Raw genomic sequence first — 15,426 nt, 5'->3', positions numbered from 1 at the left:
GTGTCCTAAATTAAGGGCCTGCTTCTACTTCCTTGGCCTTTTTACATTCTGCACAGCTGAGAAAGTGATGAAGAAAAAGAGGCTCTGAGCTACCTTCTTTCTTGCTGCTGTGACAACAAGGTCTGTCTGACAGAGCAAGGCACGGCTGCAGCTGCTGCCAGTTTCAAGATAGCCAAATTAATGCCAGGTCCCAGCCTCTGTGTTGCATCTGCCATCCCAGAGGCCTAATGTTTTTAAGGCTGGGCTAGCTTATGCGTAGTGCTGGACAAATGTAGACTTGGAGAAAGCTGAGAGACGACTGAGCAGAGCTCTCAAGGAGCACCATATACTTGGTTGCACCCATTTGTTTGGAAAGACAAGCACCTCTTTAGTGCTCCATATAACCTCAGATTCCCCTTTTTCTTACTGGCTACATTTTTAGACAGGTCAAAGCCAGGGCCAAGAATCTGTTTGTTGCAACAGTCCTTTGTGTGTAAGATGTTTCTCCAGGGTGACGCAGATTCTTTGTCTGCTTCTGATTACATTAGGAAATGGCTGCCACAAAACCAGGATTCTTTTGGCACCCAACAGCCACCAGACCAGATTTGGGGATACAATTATAGGACTTAGCCAGCTAGTTAAACTGAGAAGCTAGGTATGTGGATCCCTTACACAGTCTCCATTACTACAGTTACTAATTAAAGCAAAGGCATAAATGGAAAGTTTTATTTATCCAGGCCTTTATCTCAGTAAGTCATTATTTGTTAAGTCATAGTTTATTGGTCTATGAACATTTGATTATATAAACATTTCTTAATTTAACAAGCCTAGCCATCCTTATAATAGATTTTATAATTACCCCAACAATACTGCACTGATGAAGAAACTGCATTGCAAAAATAATTTGTAGCAACATAACTGGAAAGGAAATACTCTTACCATTGCATCTGCTTTATGCTTCTTCCGTTTAGCTTCCTGCATAAAGTAGTCTGCATTGCGTGGCCTACCAGGGGAAAATAAGAAGACATTTTATTATTTTCTGAAGTACAGAATATTTTCAAGTTATTTCCCCCTTATTTTAAACCTGATTTACAAACATTTTTTATGTAGAAAATACACTTATCATGTAACCATGCATCTTCTATTTCCAAATTGCTGCCTGTGGAGACAATAGCATTTATGGCTGTTCTCGTTCTTTAGAAGTCAGTGATTCAAAGCAAAAAAAAGCTAATAAAATGCATTTTTATGGATTATATAAACTGCTTCCCAAATTAGTGCAGTTTTGATCTGCAAAATGGATGCAAGCGTTAAGCGGAACGAGTTATTCCATCTTCTCCTCTCCCTGGTGCTTGCTTACCTCTTTTTCTGTTCTTCTCTGTACATTGTCATATGTCTTTGCTTCTCCCTCCTCTCAAAACAAGTGTGTGTTTAATCTCTCCACTTTGAAAACACACATCGAACCTGCTTGCCTCCACAACTACCATTGCACCCCCCTTCTCCCTCTTATCTGTAAGCATGCTGAGAGTGTTGTTTATTTTTGCTGCCTGGAGTTCATCTCTGACTCAGTGCTGGGCCTCTTGCTGCAATTCCACTGGCGTTGTTCGTGCCAATTTCTCCACTGTTTTCTCCTCAAACAGATCTCAGAGACTCCATCCCTTCCTTAACCTACCTGACCTACTGACTGCAGGGCACAAATTCAACTGCTGTCTCTGTGCTGAGATTCACAAGTCCATTTCTGATCAATATTTATCCACTTCCATTCAAACTGAAAACACAAACTGATGTCTCCTTGGCAATGTCTGGTCACCACCTCAGTGAGCTCCTTATGGCTGAAGATAATTTCTTCGTCTCCTCTCATAAGTTCTCTCTATTGTAACTTTATCAGTCACTGTGGAGAACAGCCATTTGCCATATCATTTCAGGCCATAACCTTGCATCTTCAGTTGTTGCCTCTCATAAAAGTCTTCACATTTCCTGGCCTGCAGATTCTTCCAGTCTCATATAGGTGGGAGATGGCTGCCTTCTTTCTCTACTCAGCTAAAACATGTCCTGGTTCTTCTCAGCTCATACTGTGGTTGCTGCCATATCCTCGTCTCTCTCAGAGAAGGAAGTTTTGCCTTGCAAAATAATTTTCTTATTATTGGTTAGAGTGTCATACCTTTGCCTTTATTTAATGAAAATGAGATATGTCTGAGTAGTCAGAGGATGAATTCTGATGTCTTTACAATTCATGGTATTAAGTGCTTGGTGTTGTAGATGACATAGCATTACTGCCACTTGGCAATCTGTTGTAGGTTAGCTCCAGTAGGCAGCCTAGTCCCCCACAGCTTCTCACTCATTTCCCTCCAGTGGGATGGTGGAGAGAATCAAAAGAGTAAAAGTGAGAAAATGCACACATTGAGGTAAAGACAGACTAATAGGTAAAGCAAAGCAGAATAAGGGCTTCATTCACTGCTTCCCATTGGCAGGCAGGTGTTCAGCTATATCCCGGAAAGCAGGGCTTCATCGTACTTAATGGTGATTTAGGAAGACAAATGCTATCACTCCAAATCTCCCCTCTTTCTTCCTCTTCCACCAGCTTTATATGCAGAGCATGATGTCATACGGTTTAGGATATCCCTTGGGTCAGTTGGGGTCTTCTGTCCCATCTGTGTCCCCTCCCAACTTCTTGTGGAGCCCCATCCTACTTGTTGGTGGGAAACAGAAAAGGCCTTGGCACTGTGCAAGCACTGCTCAGCAACAGAGAAAACATCCCTGTGTTATCAATGCTGTTTTGGTCACATATCCAGAGCACAGCACCATAAAAGCTACTATGAAGAAAATTAACTCTATCCCAGCCCAAACCAGTATACATTCCTAACTAGGTGGTTTTTGAAATCGGTATTTCTCAGCACATTTGTTTTAAAAAAAAAATCCAACATTTTGTGTCAGTTAGAGAAGATACACTTCTAAAAATGGTAGTCAGTGGAATGGATGAGTAAAAAATTCTTGCTGATAGCAGTAAGAACATGCTCAGATCCATAACTGACATCAGTGGGAGCAAGGGGGAGCCTCTTGACAGAAAAGGACAGACATGTACTTCCTTGAGACTATAAGGCTATTTGGCAGTGCATTTACTTAGTCTGTTTCCTTCTACTTACGTGCACACAGTTTCAAGGACATTTAATTGCATCACGGAAGGTTAGTCAACCTTATTTTGAAGAGAAGGAAGGTTAAATATCACTACATGGAAATAAAATTCAAAGTCTGGCTAATTTTGAATGACCTCTGACCTAAAAATCTTGTTGATACAAAGAAAAGCAGTTCCTTTGTTCCAACTTTCTTTAAAATATTATTCTCCCTCCGAGTGGAATTTTTCCCCTGCTTAATCTTTCCAGTAGGTCAGAAAGGGGACTAAAGACAGGTTTGTGTCTCAGTATCTCACAAGCTACTGCAGCTGCAAATACTTCCTGTGCCCAGCAAGATGCTGACATTATCTTAATAATATGAACCATCTGGATTTGGTCTTGGTCAATCATTAAATATTAGACAAAGAAACAGTGTTAGCTTGATACAGAAAATTATGTTTTCAGAACCATTGAAAGAATTCTTAACAAAACATTAAGTCCTGTCTCTCTTAGTCTTGGGCAATGACCTAGGTAAAATGGTTTACTATGAAGTGCCAAAAAGCAAAGCAAAGCAGAGCAAATCAACAAAACAGAGGTTTTCATCTCTCTGAAATGATCAAAGTGATGAACCTTTAGATGATCCTTTCAAACTCAGGTCATTGAAATATATGTCCTTTGCAACATTCCATCTCATATATCACCCAACACTGTATGTCTAATTTGCTTGTTTGAAGCATGGTAAGAGGCTGTAAAAACAAAGTGACATAACACAATATAGTTATGGTCTACTTATTTATAAGTTAATTGTAAAATGGTTCTCAACTTGTAGCAGGATTTGTTCTCCTGAGTTATGATTAGGAATGATGGTATTAACAAGAGGCATGCACATTACTGAACCAAGAAGCCTGCTTGGAGGGCCCTATTATGGGGTGGTTAACTATAATGCAACATGCAAAAATGGAAGTCATCAGTTTGTATTGTCCAATTAATTTTTGAGAAGCCTAATATAAAAGAAACTATTAAAAGGCCATTTTAAAGCAAAGTGTATATATTCTCAATGTGAATGTTTAGGTATTTCCATCGGAAAAATATAAGATTGATTTACAAATCAGGGGATGTCTGACAGAAATTAAGATTCATCAGGAAAAAGTGAATAGGGTATGTTTTCTTCTAGTTTCTTAAACAGAGCTTGTTCAATAGTGTTAATAAACATGCCAAGTCAAATTCTAATCTGTGCCATCTATGAAATACTATTCTTCAATTTATAACTATATGTTAATAAACTTCCTATTCAGATTACTAATGTGCATCTTGGGTGAAAATGGAGAGTTGAAATGTCCTACAGATTTAATGTATGTTTATGTACATTGCATGTATTTCTGATATCATTTTAGTAACAAAATAATGATGTGCTTGGATTTAATTATTTTCTGATTTTTTAATGAGAAAGGTTTCAAATTCATTTTTGTTTAGGTTCCCACTGCACATGAGATCATTTGTCCTTTTACATCTATTATACTAGTTTAAATTATTATGTCATGAAGTAAAAAAGCAAAAAAAAAAAAAAAATCCTCTTCTATAGGCTCCTTAAAGGTAACAGGTTACCTCAGCTCATGGACATATGAAGACACATGAGAAAGCTGATGCATAAATTAATTATTCAGGATAGCTCTTTTGCACACTGCACATTTCATATCTATGAAGTTCACAGAAGATTGTTAATCATATTCAGATTTTACAGACCCTTACATTATAGCAACTGAGAACCCATATCTGTTACAAATGTGAAGTTTCATCCAAATTTCCTTTGCAGCTTGACCTATTTAGTTACATTGGTGATTATCTCAGACTGGAGAATTTGCAGGTAATCTCACTGGATGCTAATTTCAGATACTATATGTTATTGATGAGAGGCATCTTGAGGAGAAGCAAATCTGTTTTCCTACTCACAAGATTCAGAAAGATCTGTAGCTAAACCCCTTTTCAGGTCTTCGGTCTAAGGTTTGCAATCCCTCTGCTGATTACAGCCTTGCTACAGCCTGAGAAATCAGAGAATAGAGAAAATTTCTACAGGATTAAAATGGTACCAGACTACTGGTTGAACTGGAGTGGATGTGCGTAGCAGAAGCAGCACTGGAGTTTCTTTGTTAGGCTTACTGGTCATGAATGTAAACTGAAGTCCCATGGAAAGTTGTTCAGTGACTTCTGGTTTTCAGACAATTGAGCCAGATTCTCCTTTTCAGTTATTTACAACTGTATGTATCTATTGGTGTCAGCACTGTCACTCCAGATTTACAAACAGAATTCAGGCCTCTTTTTTTAAGAAAAAATAAAAAATGAAAAAGAAGTCTAACTTCAAATTAACAGGTACAAACTAGTGTTTTATCTCTATTAATAATCTTGACTGCACAAGAAAGTCTTTTGTTTCTGAATATCTGATTGTTGGTACTTTTAGAAATATAGTCCTCTTCAACAAAGCCAAAAAGGAGTTCTAATACACTGCTCTAATGCGTCTCATATATCTCTCTGAAAGGCAAGAGAAAGAGCGTAAAGCATCAGTGCCAACTAAGTCAGGCCGCCGGTGAATTCTCCCTGGGATCAAGTGTCATTATGTGAAACTGGTTGCTCTTGAGGAGAATTTACCCTACTATGTTGATTGGGGAAAGCAATCAAGTACCGCTGGAACCATTTCAACGCATTCTCAGTCAACACTAGCCAGTCACCTAGGCACTGCAACAGAATCCAGCCTTTTACAGAATAACCCCCCCATGGCTAGATCTGATAGTACAAACAAGTCCAGGCTTCCTTTTCAGCAGCGGCATTCAGACCATTTATGACTTTGACAAGGGCAGCCTCAGTGGCATGGCTGTGGCTGAATCCAGGGTGAAATTTATCAAACAATCCGTTACTGTCCAGAATTTCTCTCACTTGCGTTGCCACCACTTTCTTTGGGAGCTTGTCGAAAACCAGCAGGAAAGACAGCATCTCCATTGCTTGTTATGTTGCGTGGGATCTCAGCGTGAGGTGAGATGGCTGTGGGCATTGTAATTACTCCCCTTCCAGAAGCAGCTTTTCAGAATTTCTGGGCCGTTGAGCTCCTAACAGTGGTGTTACCATTACCCAGGTGAAATGCTTGTGTGTGTATGTTTCTCCTACCCTGTTTTTCTCTATGCCATTACAGCTCATCTCTGCCACCTTTGTCTTTTGCTGCCTTCTTTGAATTTAATTTACTTCAGTTTAGCAGATAATTGCAAAAATGTAAACTCATGCAGTAAAAAGAAGGAATAGAATCAAACAAAGTGAATCAATAAAAGCCTTGCTTTGTACAGTAATTTATCAGTATCTACTGCAACATAATATCCTTGGAAATCAGAGCAACTGCTGGTACTTACAGAGTATGGTGTAGCTTAGACTCCAATATACAATTTTAATTATAACTGCATTCAAAACCACATTTTTCATCTAATTTTTATATTTTATATGAACTAAATACTAAACTATAGCATTTTCTGCTTCATTTACATAATCTACCACTTGTACATTATTTCTTACTGTGGTATGGTGCTTTACGAGGATACATTAAAAAAACTAATAAAAGTTCAATTAAACGTCATAAATGTAGCCAAGTGCATATTTTAATACCCTTCAGAGATAATGCTGCTGAAGTGTTATAAAAAAACAAACTAGTGCTTCCTCAGTGTACAACAACTGCATGTAATAAAAGCCGCTTAAATCATAATTCTAAATATAGGACCAGTTTCACAATTTCAGTAATCTAGACCCTAAAAAAGTGGGTGTGCTAGAAAGGAGTAGAACAGCACAATGAGGAACTTTCAAATTTGATCGGAGCTAAGGGCAAATCAGAAGAAACTGGCATAGCCAGGGTTAGCCCAAGTCCAGTTTTGAAGCTGTGCCAGTAGGCCCTGAACTTTCAGTCCAAGAAGAGAAGAAAATCCTGTAAGAGCAAGAAAACCATATAAAGTGAAAGGTCAGTGTATACAGCCCTGCCTATTTGCTGTTTCATACTGGGACATGTGTCAGGAGCACATCTGACATGTTGGGTCACAGAGAAGGGTGGTCATCTTGTGTGTAAAGGATAGAGCTGAGCTGGTATTACTGTACTAAATAGTGTCCTCCCCTGATGCATCATGGCCTCCTGCCCATTCCACAACTTAAAATAAGTGGTGTTCTATGGGATGTAGTACTGCTGTGTCTAGGGCACGGCACACATGGTAGCACACAGGGTGGGGGAGAGCCCACAGCACTGTACAAGGTGTGTACTCAGGGGAGCCTCGTGCTCGCTGTGGCAGACCCAGCAGGTCTGGGGAGTTCAGCAGAGGGACATCTGAGTGGAGAGGGCAGAGAGAGTGTTTGTGACCCATTTAAATGATAGTGCTATAGGCATTTCAGAAAGACAGGAACAAAGGATCTGATTGGAGTCAGGCCAAATGTAAGAAAAATTTACTCGATCACACAATTACAAAACTACTATCTTGTTGGGATTAGTATAACAAGGTCAATATCTTAGATTAAATGAATAGATGAATAGTACAGGTACCTGGAGAGGAAGTTGTTGAAAAAAATAGCAAAAATAAAGCCTGGCACCTAATTTAAATGAAATGAAGAAGCATAAAATAAGTGGGGATTCCTATTTTGACAAAAATGCAAAATCCCCCAGGCTAACCATGTCAATGTAGTGAAATACAAGAGACCATGACAGAGTCAAAATCTACTACAAATTCCGAGGCATGACCCAGATTCATGACTTAAAGGTATCCATGTGAAATCAATACGTAGACTAAAACATGCAAGGGCAAAGTGTACAAGCAAAGAGAGAGGAATGAAAAAAGTATTAACAATAGGGACTTGAGCTTCTGTATTAAAAACAGAGGGAGAAAACATTACATCCTTGCAGATAAACTACAATTGTGCCTCTTTCAATGTATGTTAAATAGATATCCTGAAATCAACTAATTTCAGTCGAAGGTGGGGTGAAAGCCTTTACAGTCAGACATAGGGAAACAGGGCAGTCCAGATCTATATTGTTTTAAAATACAATGGAATCACACCTTGAATTCTCAAGAGGCAGCTGAAAACCAAAGGCAGAAGGATTTTTCTGGGAGAGGGACTACCTGGCAGCCAGCTTTGATGTTTCCAGCTCTGATGAATGAGAAGTCAAGGTGTGGGTGAAACTGTTGAGTGACAGTACATGTGAAACCTGAGTCAATGAATGGGATATCTACACTGAAAGGAGCAGGTGATCCTGAAACAAAGACTCTTATCCAGGGCTCCTTTCCTGCAATGCCTAAGAAACTTTAGTAATCATAGGATTTTAAATAAATCATAATCAGGCAATAGAAGTCCAAGAAATCATCTGATAGGGATTTGGAGATCTAGTGGAAGGTGTCTCTGCCCATGGACCTAGATGATCTTTAAGATCCCTTCCAATCCAAACCGTTCTATAATTCTATGATTAGATGGTATTCCTCATGTGCATGAAGTCATCACAGCCCCTCTCCAGTTCCATGACTTGGTTCTCAAGTTGAACAGGGTACACCCAGGCTAAAAATGAGTTTGAATAGTGTACCTATGATTCTCTAGGCTAAAGTGGTTATGATCATTTGCTATTGTGGTTTGTTATCACTGGAGGATGAAAATATCCTTTATATGTTGAAGGCATGATCAGGAAAGCTCTCAAGTTTCCTTAGGGGATCACAGCCTTTGCACCCTAGGGCCATTACAGTGGGCTTTCTACTCCAAAAGGGAAACTTCTGGGTAATTATACTGTGGAAAATGTACTTGAAGCACATTCTTCAAACATATGTAAAGATATTTTCCAATAGCACAGGGACAACAAAGCTGACTTAGGAATTAAGCTGAAGGTGGAGGCATTAGAGTATCTCTTAAACACCACACCTGTGAATCCTGACATTGAGGGTGATGAAAACCCACACCACTCTGTGATCCAGCACAAGACAACAAACTCTGAGTTACACTCAGATGGACTTTTAGCTCTTCAAGAAGAAACCAGTGTTTGCCTCCAAACCTCAGGAAAACAAGCTCTGTCAAGAACCAGGTGTGATAGAATGGTAAACACCTTGGGAGGTCAGTATGAGACCTAGACTAGTCAAGGAGCTGCAGAGTTTGGAGGGTGCTCGTCACTTGCTGAAGGCATCTGCTTGTTGCTCAGCCGTTGCAAAGGTGAGGAATGACTGGGGGAGACTGGTAGGAGAGACTGTCCTCTCCTATCTGATAGATTCAGCTCTGCTGCTGGGACCTGGAGGAGAGTTTGCTGAGCCTGATTAGAAGACCCTTGTCCTGCTCAATGTAATGATTCATTGTGGACTAAAGATATTATCTAGTCAAGCTGCAGAGTAAATAAAAGGCACATCAAAATCAACGGATGCAAATAAATCCTCTTTCCTGAGTGGCAAAATTATCAGAGGCTATTTCAGATCTGAGTCTGTCAATAAAAACATTCCTTGGCTATGTCTGTGCAAGTGAAATAAGCAGGGCAAGGATAGCACTATTGTTTGATCACCCATGCTGTTTAATTGCTAATACTCTCCCTGGCATAGTTTTGAGCTCAGTCCCAGACAATGCCTGGGCACAGCTGGGGGACAGCACAGGCCGGGGACTGTTCTCAGGAGGCAGTGAGTGTTCTTTGTTTTAGGGAGCAAAGACAGTTTAATCATATAAACATAAGCAATGCTGGACCACTTGCCCATAGGAACAGAGGAGTGGCATGGATGCAGCTTGTAAGTTCAAATGAGGTCCACAGCTCTGGCTTTTCTTTGATGGCAGGGAATAGTGGCTATAAATTCTTTACCCTGTGAGAATCTCTGGCTAGAGCTGATTAAGGATCTATTTCCCACCAGACCAAGCTTTCACAAAGCATCTTTAAAAAGAAAAGGGGTAGGTGGTCTTGCAAAGAACAGGCAGCTTAATTATCTAATCATGGGAGGCAGTGTCTGCTGTCTAATAGTTATTTTCTCATGGGTAGTGTACACATGAGAAAATTCAGTGCCACAAGTAAGAAGGGAGGGAGAAGAAGAATGGGATGGTCAGAGAAAGTCTTGAAATGCCTCAAAGCCAAGAAACTGGGAGCAGTCTAAAGTAAGCATATGAATTTGTGAGGAACTTAGTGTAGTGGATGTTGGTCTATCTGACCACTGGTTTTTTAGATTGCTGATGAGAAGAAGGAGAAGCCAAGCTCTTTTCCTTAACTGTACTCCTGAGGATGTGCTCAGTACTACGAAAGTCTCTCTAAATACTTCAGAAGACCAGGAGTCCTTGAGGCATTTTGAACAATGCAAAGTGGGATGACTTCCAGATGTTTCATGTGAGTCATAATCCAAGAGCATCTTTTTCTTTCCACTCTGAGGCAGAAGAACAAGGAAGAAGAGACTGAAAATGAGAGACTTGGGGTACAAGCCAGAACAAAGAGATATGCCAAGAAGTTATATTTTGAGCTCTTTATGAGCTGTATGCATAACGCCTATACAGGTTGAATATTTTCTGGGTATATTGTTTACTGGCTGACAAATAAACACAGGAATGCTATCTCACAGCAGAATATGTCCCTTGTAAAGCTAGTATGTGTGTGTGTAGCACCTAAGTCCATAAAGGTGGAACAAACATTCAACAAAATATGAATTAAAAATAAAAAAAAAAGCTGAAGATGTATTATCTTGCTCTTATAAGGCCACAAAAAAAAAAAAAAGGAAAATAAATGTAAGTGCAGAAAAAACACATCCCAAGTTTGAAAGGGTAACCCACAATGCAAGTGAGAAAATAATCCTGAGGAGCATGTTTTGATTTAGCCATAAGGAAAATGGAAGCTGGGTACACTCTGCTCTTTTTTTATACCACACGCAGTATTTTGAGGAGGGTGTGGGATTGTGTCTTCAGGCACTCACAGCATGTCTGTGCTTATCACTTAAAGGACAACAGACTTTGTTCCTAAGTGCAGTTATTGGGAATTCTATCATTCAGCAAAATTACAGCAGGACTGAATTTGGCTTGAAGCATTATTCTGTAGCCTTGAAAATGTTCTCTTCATAAAGTCAGAAATGGACAAAAATCCAGGAAATCTTGTTAAGAATTAATACTGGAAACAGCATTGATGTCACTTATACATGTGGCATGCTGGGTACCTCGAAGCATATTTAGAACAAGTAGTAAACAATGGCAAACCAGGGGAAGTAGGATTTTGCCCGCGTTTTGAAGACTGTTAGCTATATTTACTTTTATATTGCGATGGATGTGTATACAGCACTCTGTCAAGCAAGATATACTTTTTATTGACCTACTTGTGTTCCAATTTATTGCTAGTGACAGCTGTTGTCAATGATCTGGAGAAAGTAAATTGAGAATAAAGCAAAGAGACACTGATTGGTAAAAAAAATTAGTTGTTGTTTTAAATCAAATATAAGGGATTTAGTCTCTTAAAAACTACAGAATCTGATTAAGATGAAGACTTTAAAGCCATGTCTGGATTACAGTAACTCAGAATTTCATGGATTATGAGATAAAATACCTCACAGGCATCATTTTGGGCAAATGATGCCATTAGGATTACTATGCAATTTTAGGCCTACTGTATTACATTTCTTCAAATCCTCTGCTGTGTTACTATATAAATTTGAAAGACACTGGCTGCCATGTTTAATTTGATCCTTCTAACATGTGAGTCAAATTTGTTGACATTTAACATTTGCAGCCAGTCTAATCTGCTACATTTCAGTGACTTCACAGTAATTTCAGAACCAAAGTCTAGTACAGCTGGTATTCTGGTGGTATTCTGGTTTCCTAGATACGGGTTGTAGGTGACAGTTGTAGTACATGAAAATCTCCCTCTTCTAGTTAGCACAACAGGAATTTAATCATTTCTGTTTTTTAAGGGCAAATTAAGACATATTTGATTATTTGTTTTATCTTATTTGGCTTTTTAGATTGCTTTTTTTAATGGTCCACAAGGTGCCTGGGGACATTCTACATGGAAGGCACTATACATGAACAGTTTAATTGTATCTCTCTTTGAAAAGGTGAAACAGTTTTATTGAAGATGCCTGCCAGAGAAATCACATGTATCACTAATGGAGAAAGCAAGTGATAAAAGACTCTTAGATGATAGAGATAGTGAAAAAAACAGTTTTCCTATTACAGTATTTTAGGGGAAAAATGAAACAAACCACTCCCACTGTTTTTTGTCATCATCTTGAAGGAAAATCAGATGAAGATACAATAGTTGTGTTATAGCTGTTTCTGATTGTGTTTTTTTTCTAATCCAAACAGATGAGCACGTCCTACAATTTTGACTTTTATCAGGCACACTGATACCTTTCTTCCTTGTATGTACATGTTTAAACTGCAGAAAAATTGAACAGTTGCAAGCAAATTACAGATGATAAAGTATTTTAAGAGGTATGAAGAGTTAGGTAGTACTTCTAAATAGTTTCAAATTTCCTCAGTAGAGATGACTGAATGAGTGTACTGGAAGAATTAAAAACATGGAGGGATGTGGAGAAGGAGGGAAAATAAGGATATATACAGAGGGGAGAGTTTTCTCCAAAAGGGGCAGAAAAATGGATTACATTTATTCAATTTTCATCTCCTTATGACTGCCATGAATACACACAGAAATTAATCTCACCAGCCTTCTTTTCTTGACATATGAAACAGTTACATCCTTTTGAAGTCTATGGGAATTATTTATATCTATAGTAGGAAACCTGGTTTCTCTTTATGAGAGGCTTCTGTCCTTCTAGTTGTCCCTGAGACTCGGTAATGTGAACAAACATAATACTAATGCTAATGCTAATACTAATGCTAATGCTAATACTAATACTAATACTGATACTGATATGGATACTGATACTAATACCAATACCAATACCAATTATTGTTATTACTACTATTATAAAATCCCCATTCTGGCAGAAAGCAGTTCCTGAGGAAACAAGGCTATTATCCCAGGGTTTCATTTGGTACAAAAGAATTAGAGATCTTGTGGGTGAATGTCTGGTAGTATGAAAGGCACCTCAAGGTCCCACATTTTATGGAGCTTCAAGAAGTCTGAGGCAGAGCTTGAACAGAACTTCTTCTACACCAGCCAGAAAAAAAAATGAGTATTTTCAGACCAGAACTTTACCTGTCAAAAAAACCTGGATTTTCTAGACACTGGGATTTCAACCTTCAGTTTCACCTTTATACCTTATCTAAATTACACCACATCCTATATGAGCTTGGGAAACAAACCAGCAATTTTATTTTACCAAAAAGAAAAGAAAGGCAATTACCAGTTTAAATTATTTTGAGAAGAGGACAGCAGGGGATGTTTGAAGGATGTAGTGGAGGTGGGGAGGGCCAGGTATCCCTCCAGGTACTCATGCTAACCACTCCTGCTTCCTACTCACTCTGCCTTTGTGATAGCTTTTTCTAATCAGCAGTATCGATGATAGTAGCAGCGGTCAAGGCTCAGGGAAGCGAGGCTCCCATATGATCTCTCCCCCTGCTCCAAAGAGTGCAGAAGAAGGGTGCTCATCTCAATCTGCCCTGCTATGGTTCTGTGTATATTAATAGTCCGATATATGCATAATTATATGCCAGAGGCCCGGGGGTACTAATAAAGACCTAATGGCCCTGACCTGCCTTATGTGGGGCCTCACCTCTCTGCCCATGGGATAAAGAAATCCATTTAATAAAGCTCAGGTCTGGGCCTTCACTCCCTGTCCAACTCGTCATAAGTGTGCCTGTCCTCAGCCATGCTTGTGCCTGGCCATGGTCCCTATTGATCTTGACGCTGACCTGGGCACTGCCATCCTGGCTGGACCTCAGGCCTGCCTTGCCACTATGGACACCTGGCAGTCACTGGGCTGCATCTGACCCACACCAGACCTGATCCTGACCTGACTTCCTGGCCTGACCTTGGTCCTGACTCAGCACCATGGATTCGCCTGAGGATCTAGGTTCTTCGCTGAACCTGACTCCACCCTTGGGCCTGCTCTGCTCACCTTGCTTGGGTGTTGTGAGACTGGACCCCTGGCCACCACGGCCCCTGCCATGCCAGCCGTGTTCTTCCCCTTGGCTCCTGGCTCCCAGTCCTTTAGGGAACAGCCAGTCCTCACTGCTCCCTGATTATTAGAGGCTTAATTTATGATAAAAAATTAAAGAGTTTATGTACTATGTCTCATTCATTTATCGATGTACAGTATTACTATAATACTTCTGGACATGTCTCAGTTCCTTTTGGAAAAATTGTATATTTCTCACTGTAAATGCAGAAAATGATATTGTTTTTTTTGTTTGTTTGTTTGTTTGTTTTTGTTGGTTTTAATTTTTTTTTTTTTTTTTTTTTTTTTTTTTTAGTTTGAAGTCATCTGTACTTACATATCATCAAAGATAAGCTTTGTCCTTCTGCAGTCCCTGGGTGTGCTGGACAGAGGTGACCAAGGCTCTGTTTGGGACTGTGGCTTATTGCAGAGAACATTTTCTGAATTGATGTGAATTGCTTTCTAGACAACAAACAGCAAAGAAAACATTGAGGAATTGGGTACTAACTTCAAAAAAATCAACTAATAAACAACAGAGTGTCTTTGCATTGTGCTGTAAATTGGTAGTTAGTTTTCCTACTATTTCAGCAGAGTATGTACAACTGTCCTGTCACTGAAAGCCACAATTTCACAGATATTGCTCAGAGCACTTTGTAAAGGGCTTGAGTTTCAATGTGATATACAGAAGAAATTGAGCTGAACTATTAGTAACTATCAAAACACTTTGAAATACAGTAAGTGAAATGATGAAAGAATAGATCTGTTGTGGTCATTTAGAAGATCAAGTTATATGTCTTGTCTTCAACTTCCAGACTAGCATTGTACCTTGCCTCGGGAGAGCAAGGCTCACTTGTTTGACTCATTTCACACTGCACTGCTGATGTGCCTGCAGGGTATGAATTTGTAGCCCAAGGTCCAGTTTTCTTTCTGCTCTGGGTCCCTGACCAACTTGGAAGATTACTGCTCTGTGCCACAGCCGAAGCAGTTGTCTTTTGGCAGGTTCTCACACATTCCCTCAGATGCGGCCCTGTTCTTCATGAGGACTCATGAGCCCTTCATCCCACAAAGTGACCTGCTGTGTGGGCTACTACCCACTGGTACAGTGCAAAGCAGAGTGCCCCAGGTTGGTTTTGGTTGATAACCACTGCCAGAAAACACTGTTCTTTCTTTGTCAGGTGACAGACAGAAATGCACAGGGAAATGAACAAAAAGCTCAGACGGATAAAAGTCACTCCCAGGCTTGCAGAATTACAGAAATTCAAAGGACTGCTTGGGCATGCCAGTTA

At 39.6% G+C, this 15,426-nt stretch overlaps 1 protein-coding gene across 3 annotated transcripts in view; it reads right to left on the bottom strand.

The window, feature by feature from the left end:
- AFF3 (AF4/FMR2 family member 3) overlaps positions 1 to 15,426 on the bottom strand; it is a 332,912-nt gene that overhangs the window by 12,477 nt on the left and 305,009 nt on the right. For all 3 annotated transcript variants that reach the window (XM_033004937.2, XM_033004938.2, XM_033004940.2), the window contains 2 exons: positions 14,478 to 14,602; positions 919 to 982 (listed from right to left, as the gene is read on the bottom strand). In XM_033004937.2, coding sequence (XP_032860828.1) covers positions 919 to 982; positions 14,478 to 14,602 — 189 coding nt within the window. The remainder of the gene's footprint in view (positions 1 to 918; positions 983 to 14,477; positions 14,603 to 15,426) is intronic.

Source organism: Tyto alba, unplaced genomic scaffold, assembly GCF_018691265.1.
Source record: "Tyto alba isolate M040663 unplaced genomic scaffold, T.alba_DEE_v4.0 Super-Scaffold_45, whole genome shotgun sequence".
NCBI lineage: Eukaryota > Metazoa > Chordata > Aves > Strigiformes > Tytonidae > Tyto > Tyto alba.
Note: the sequence above shows the minus strand (reverse complement) of the source record. Positions and strands in the feature narration are given on the sequence as shown.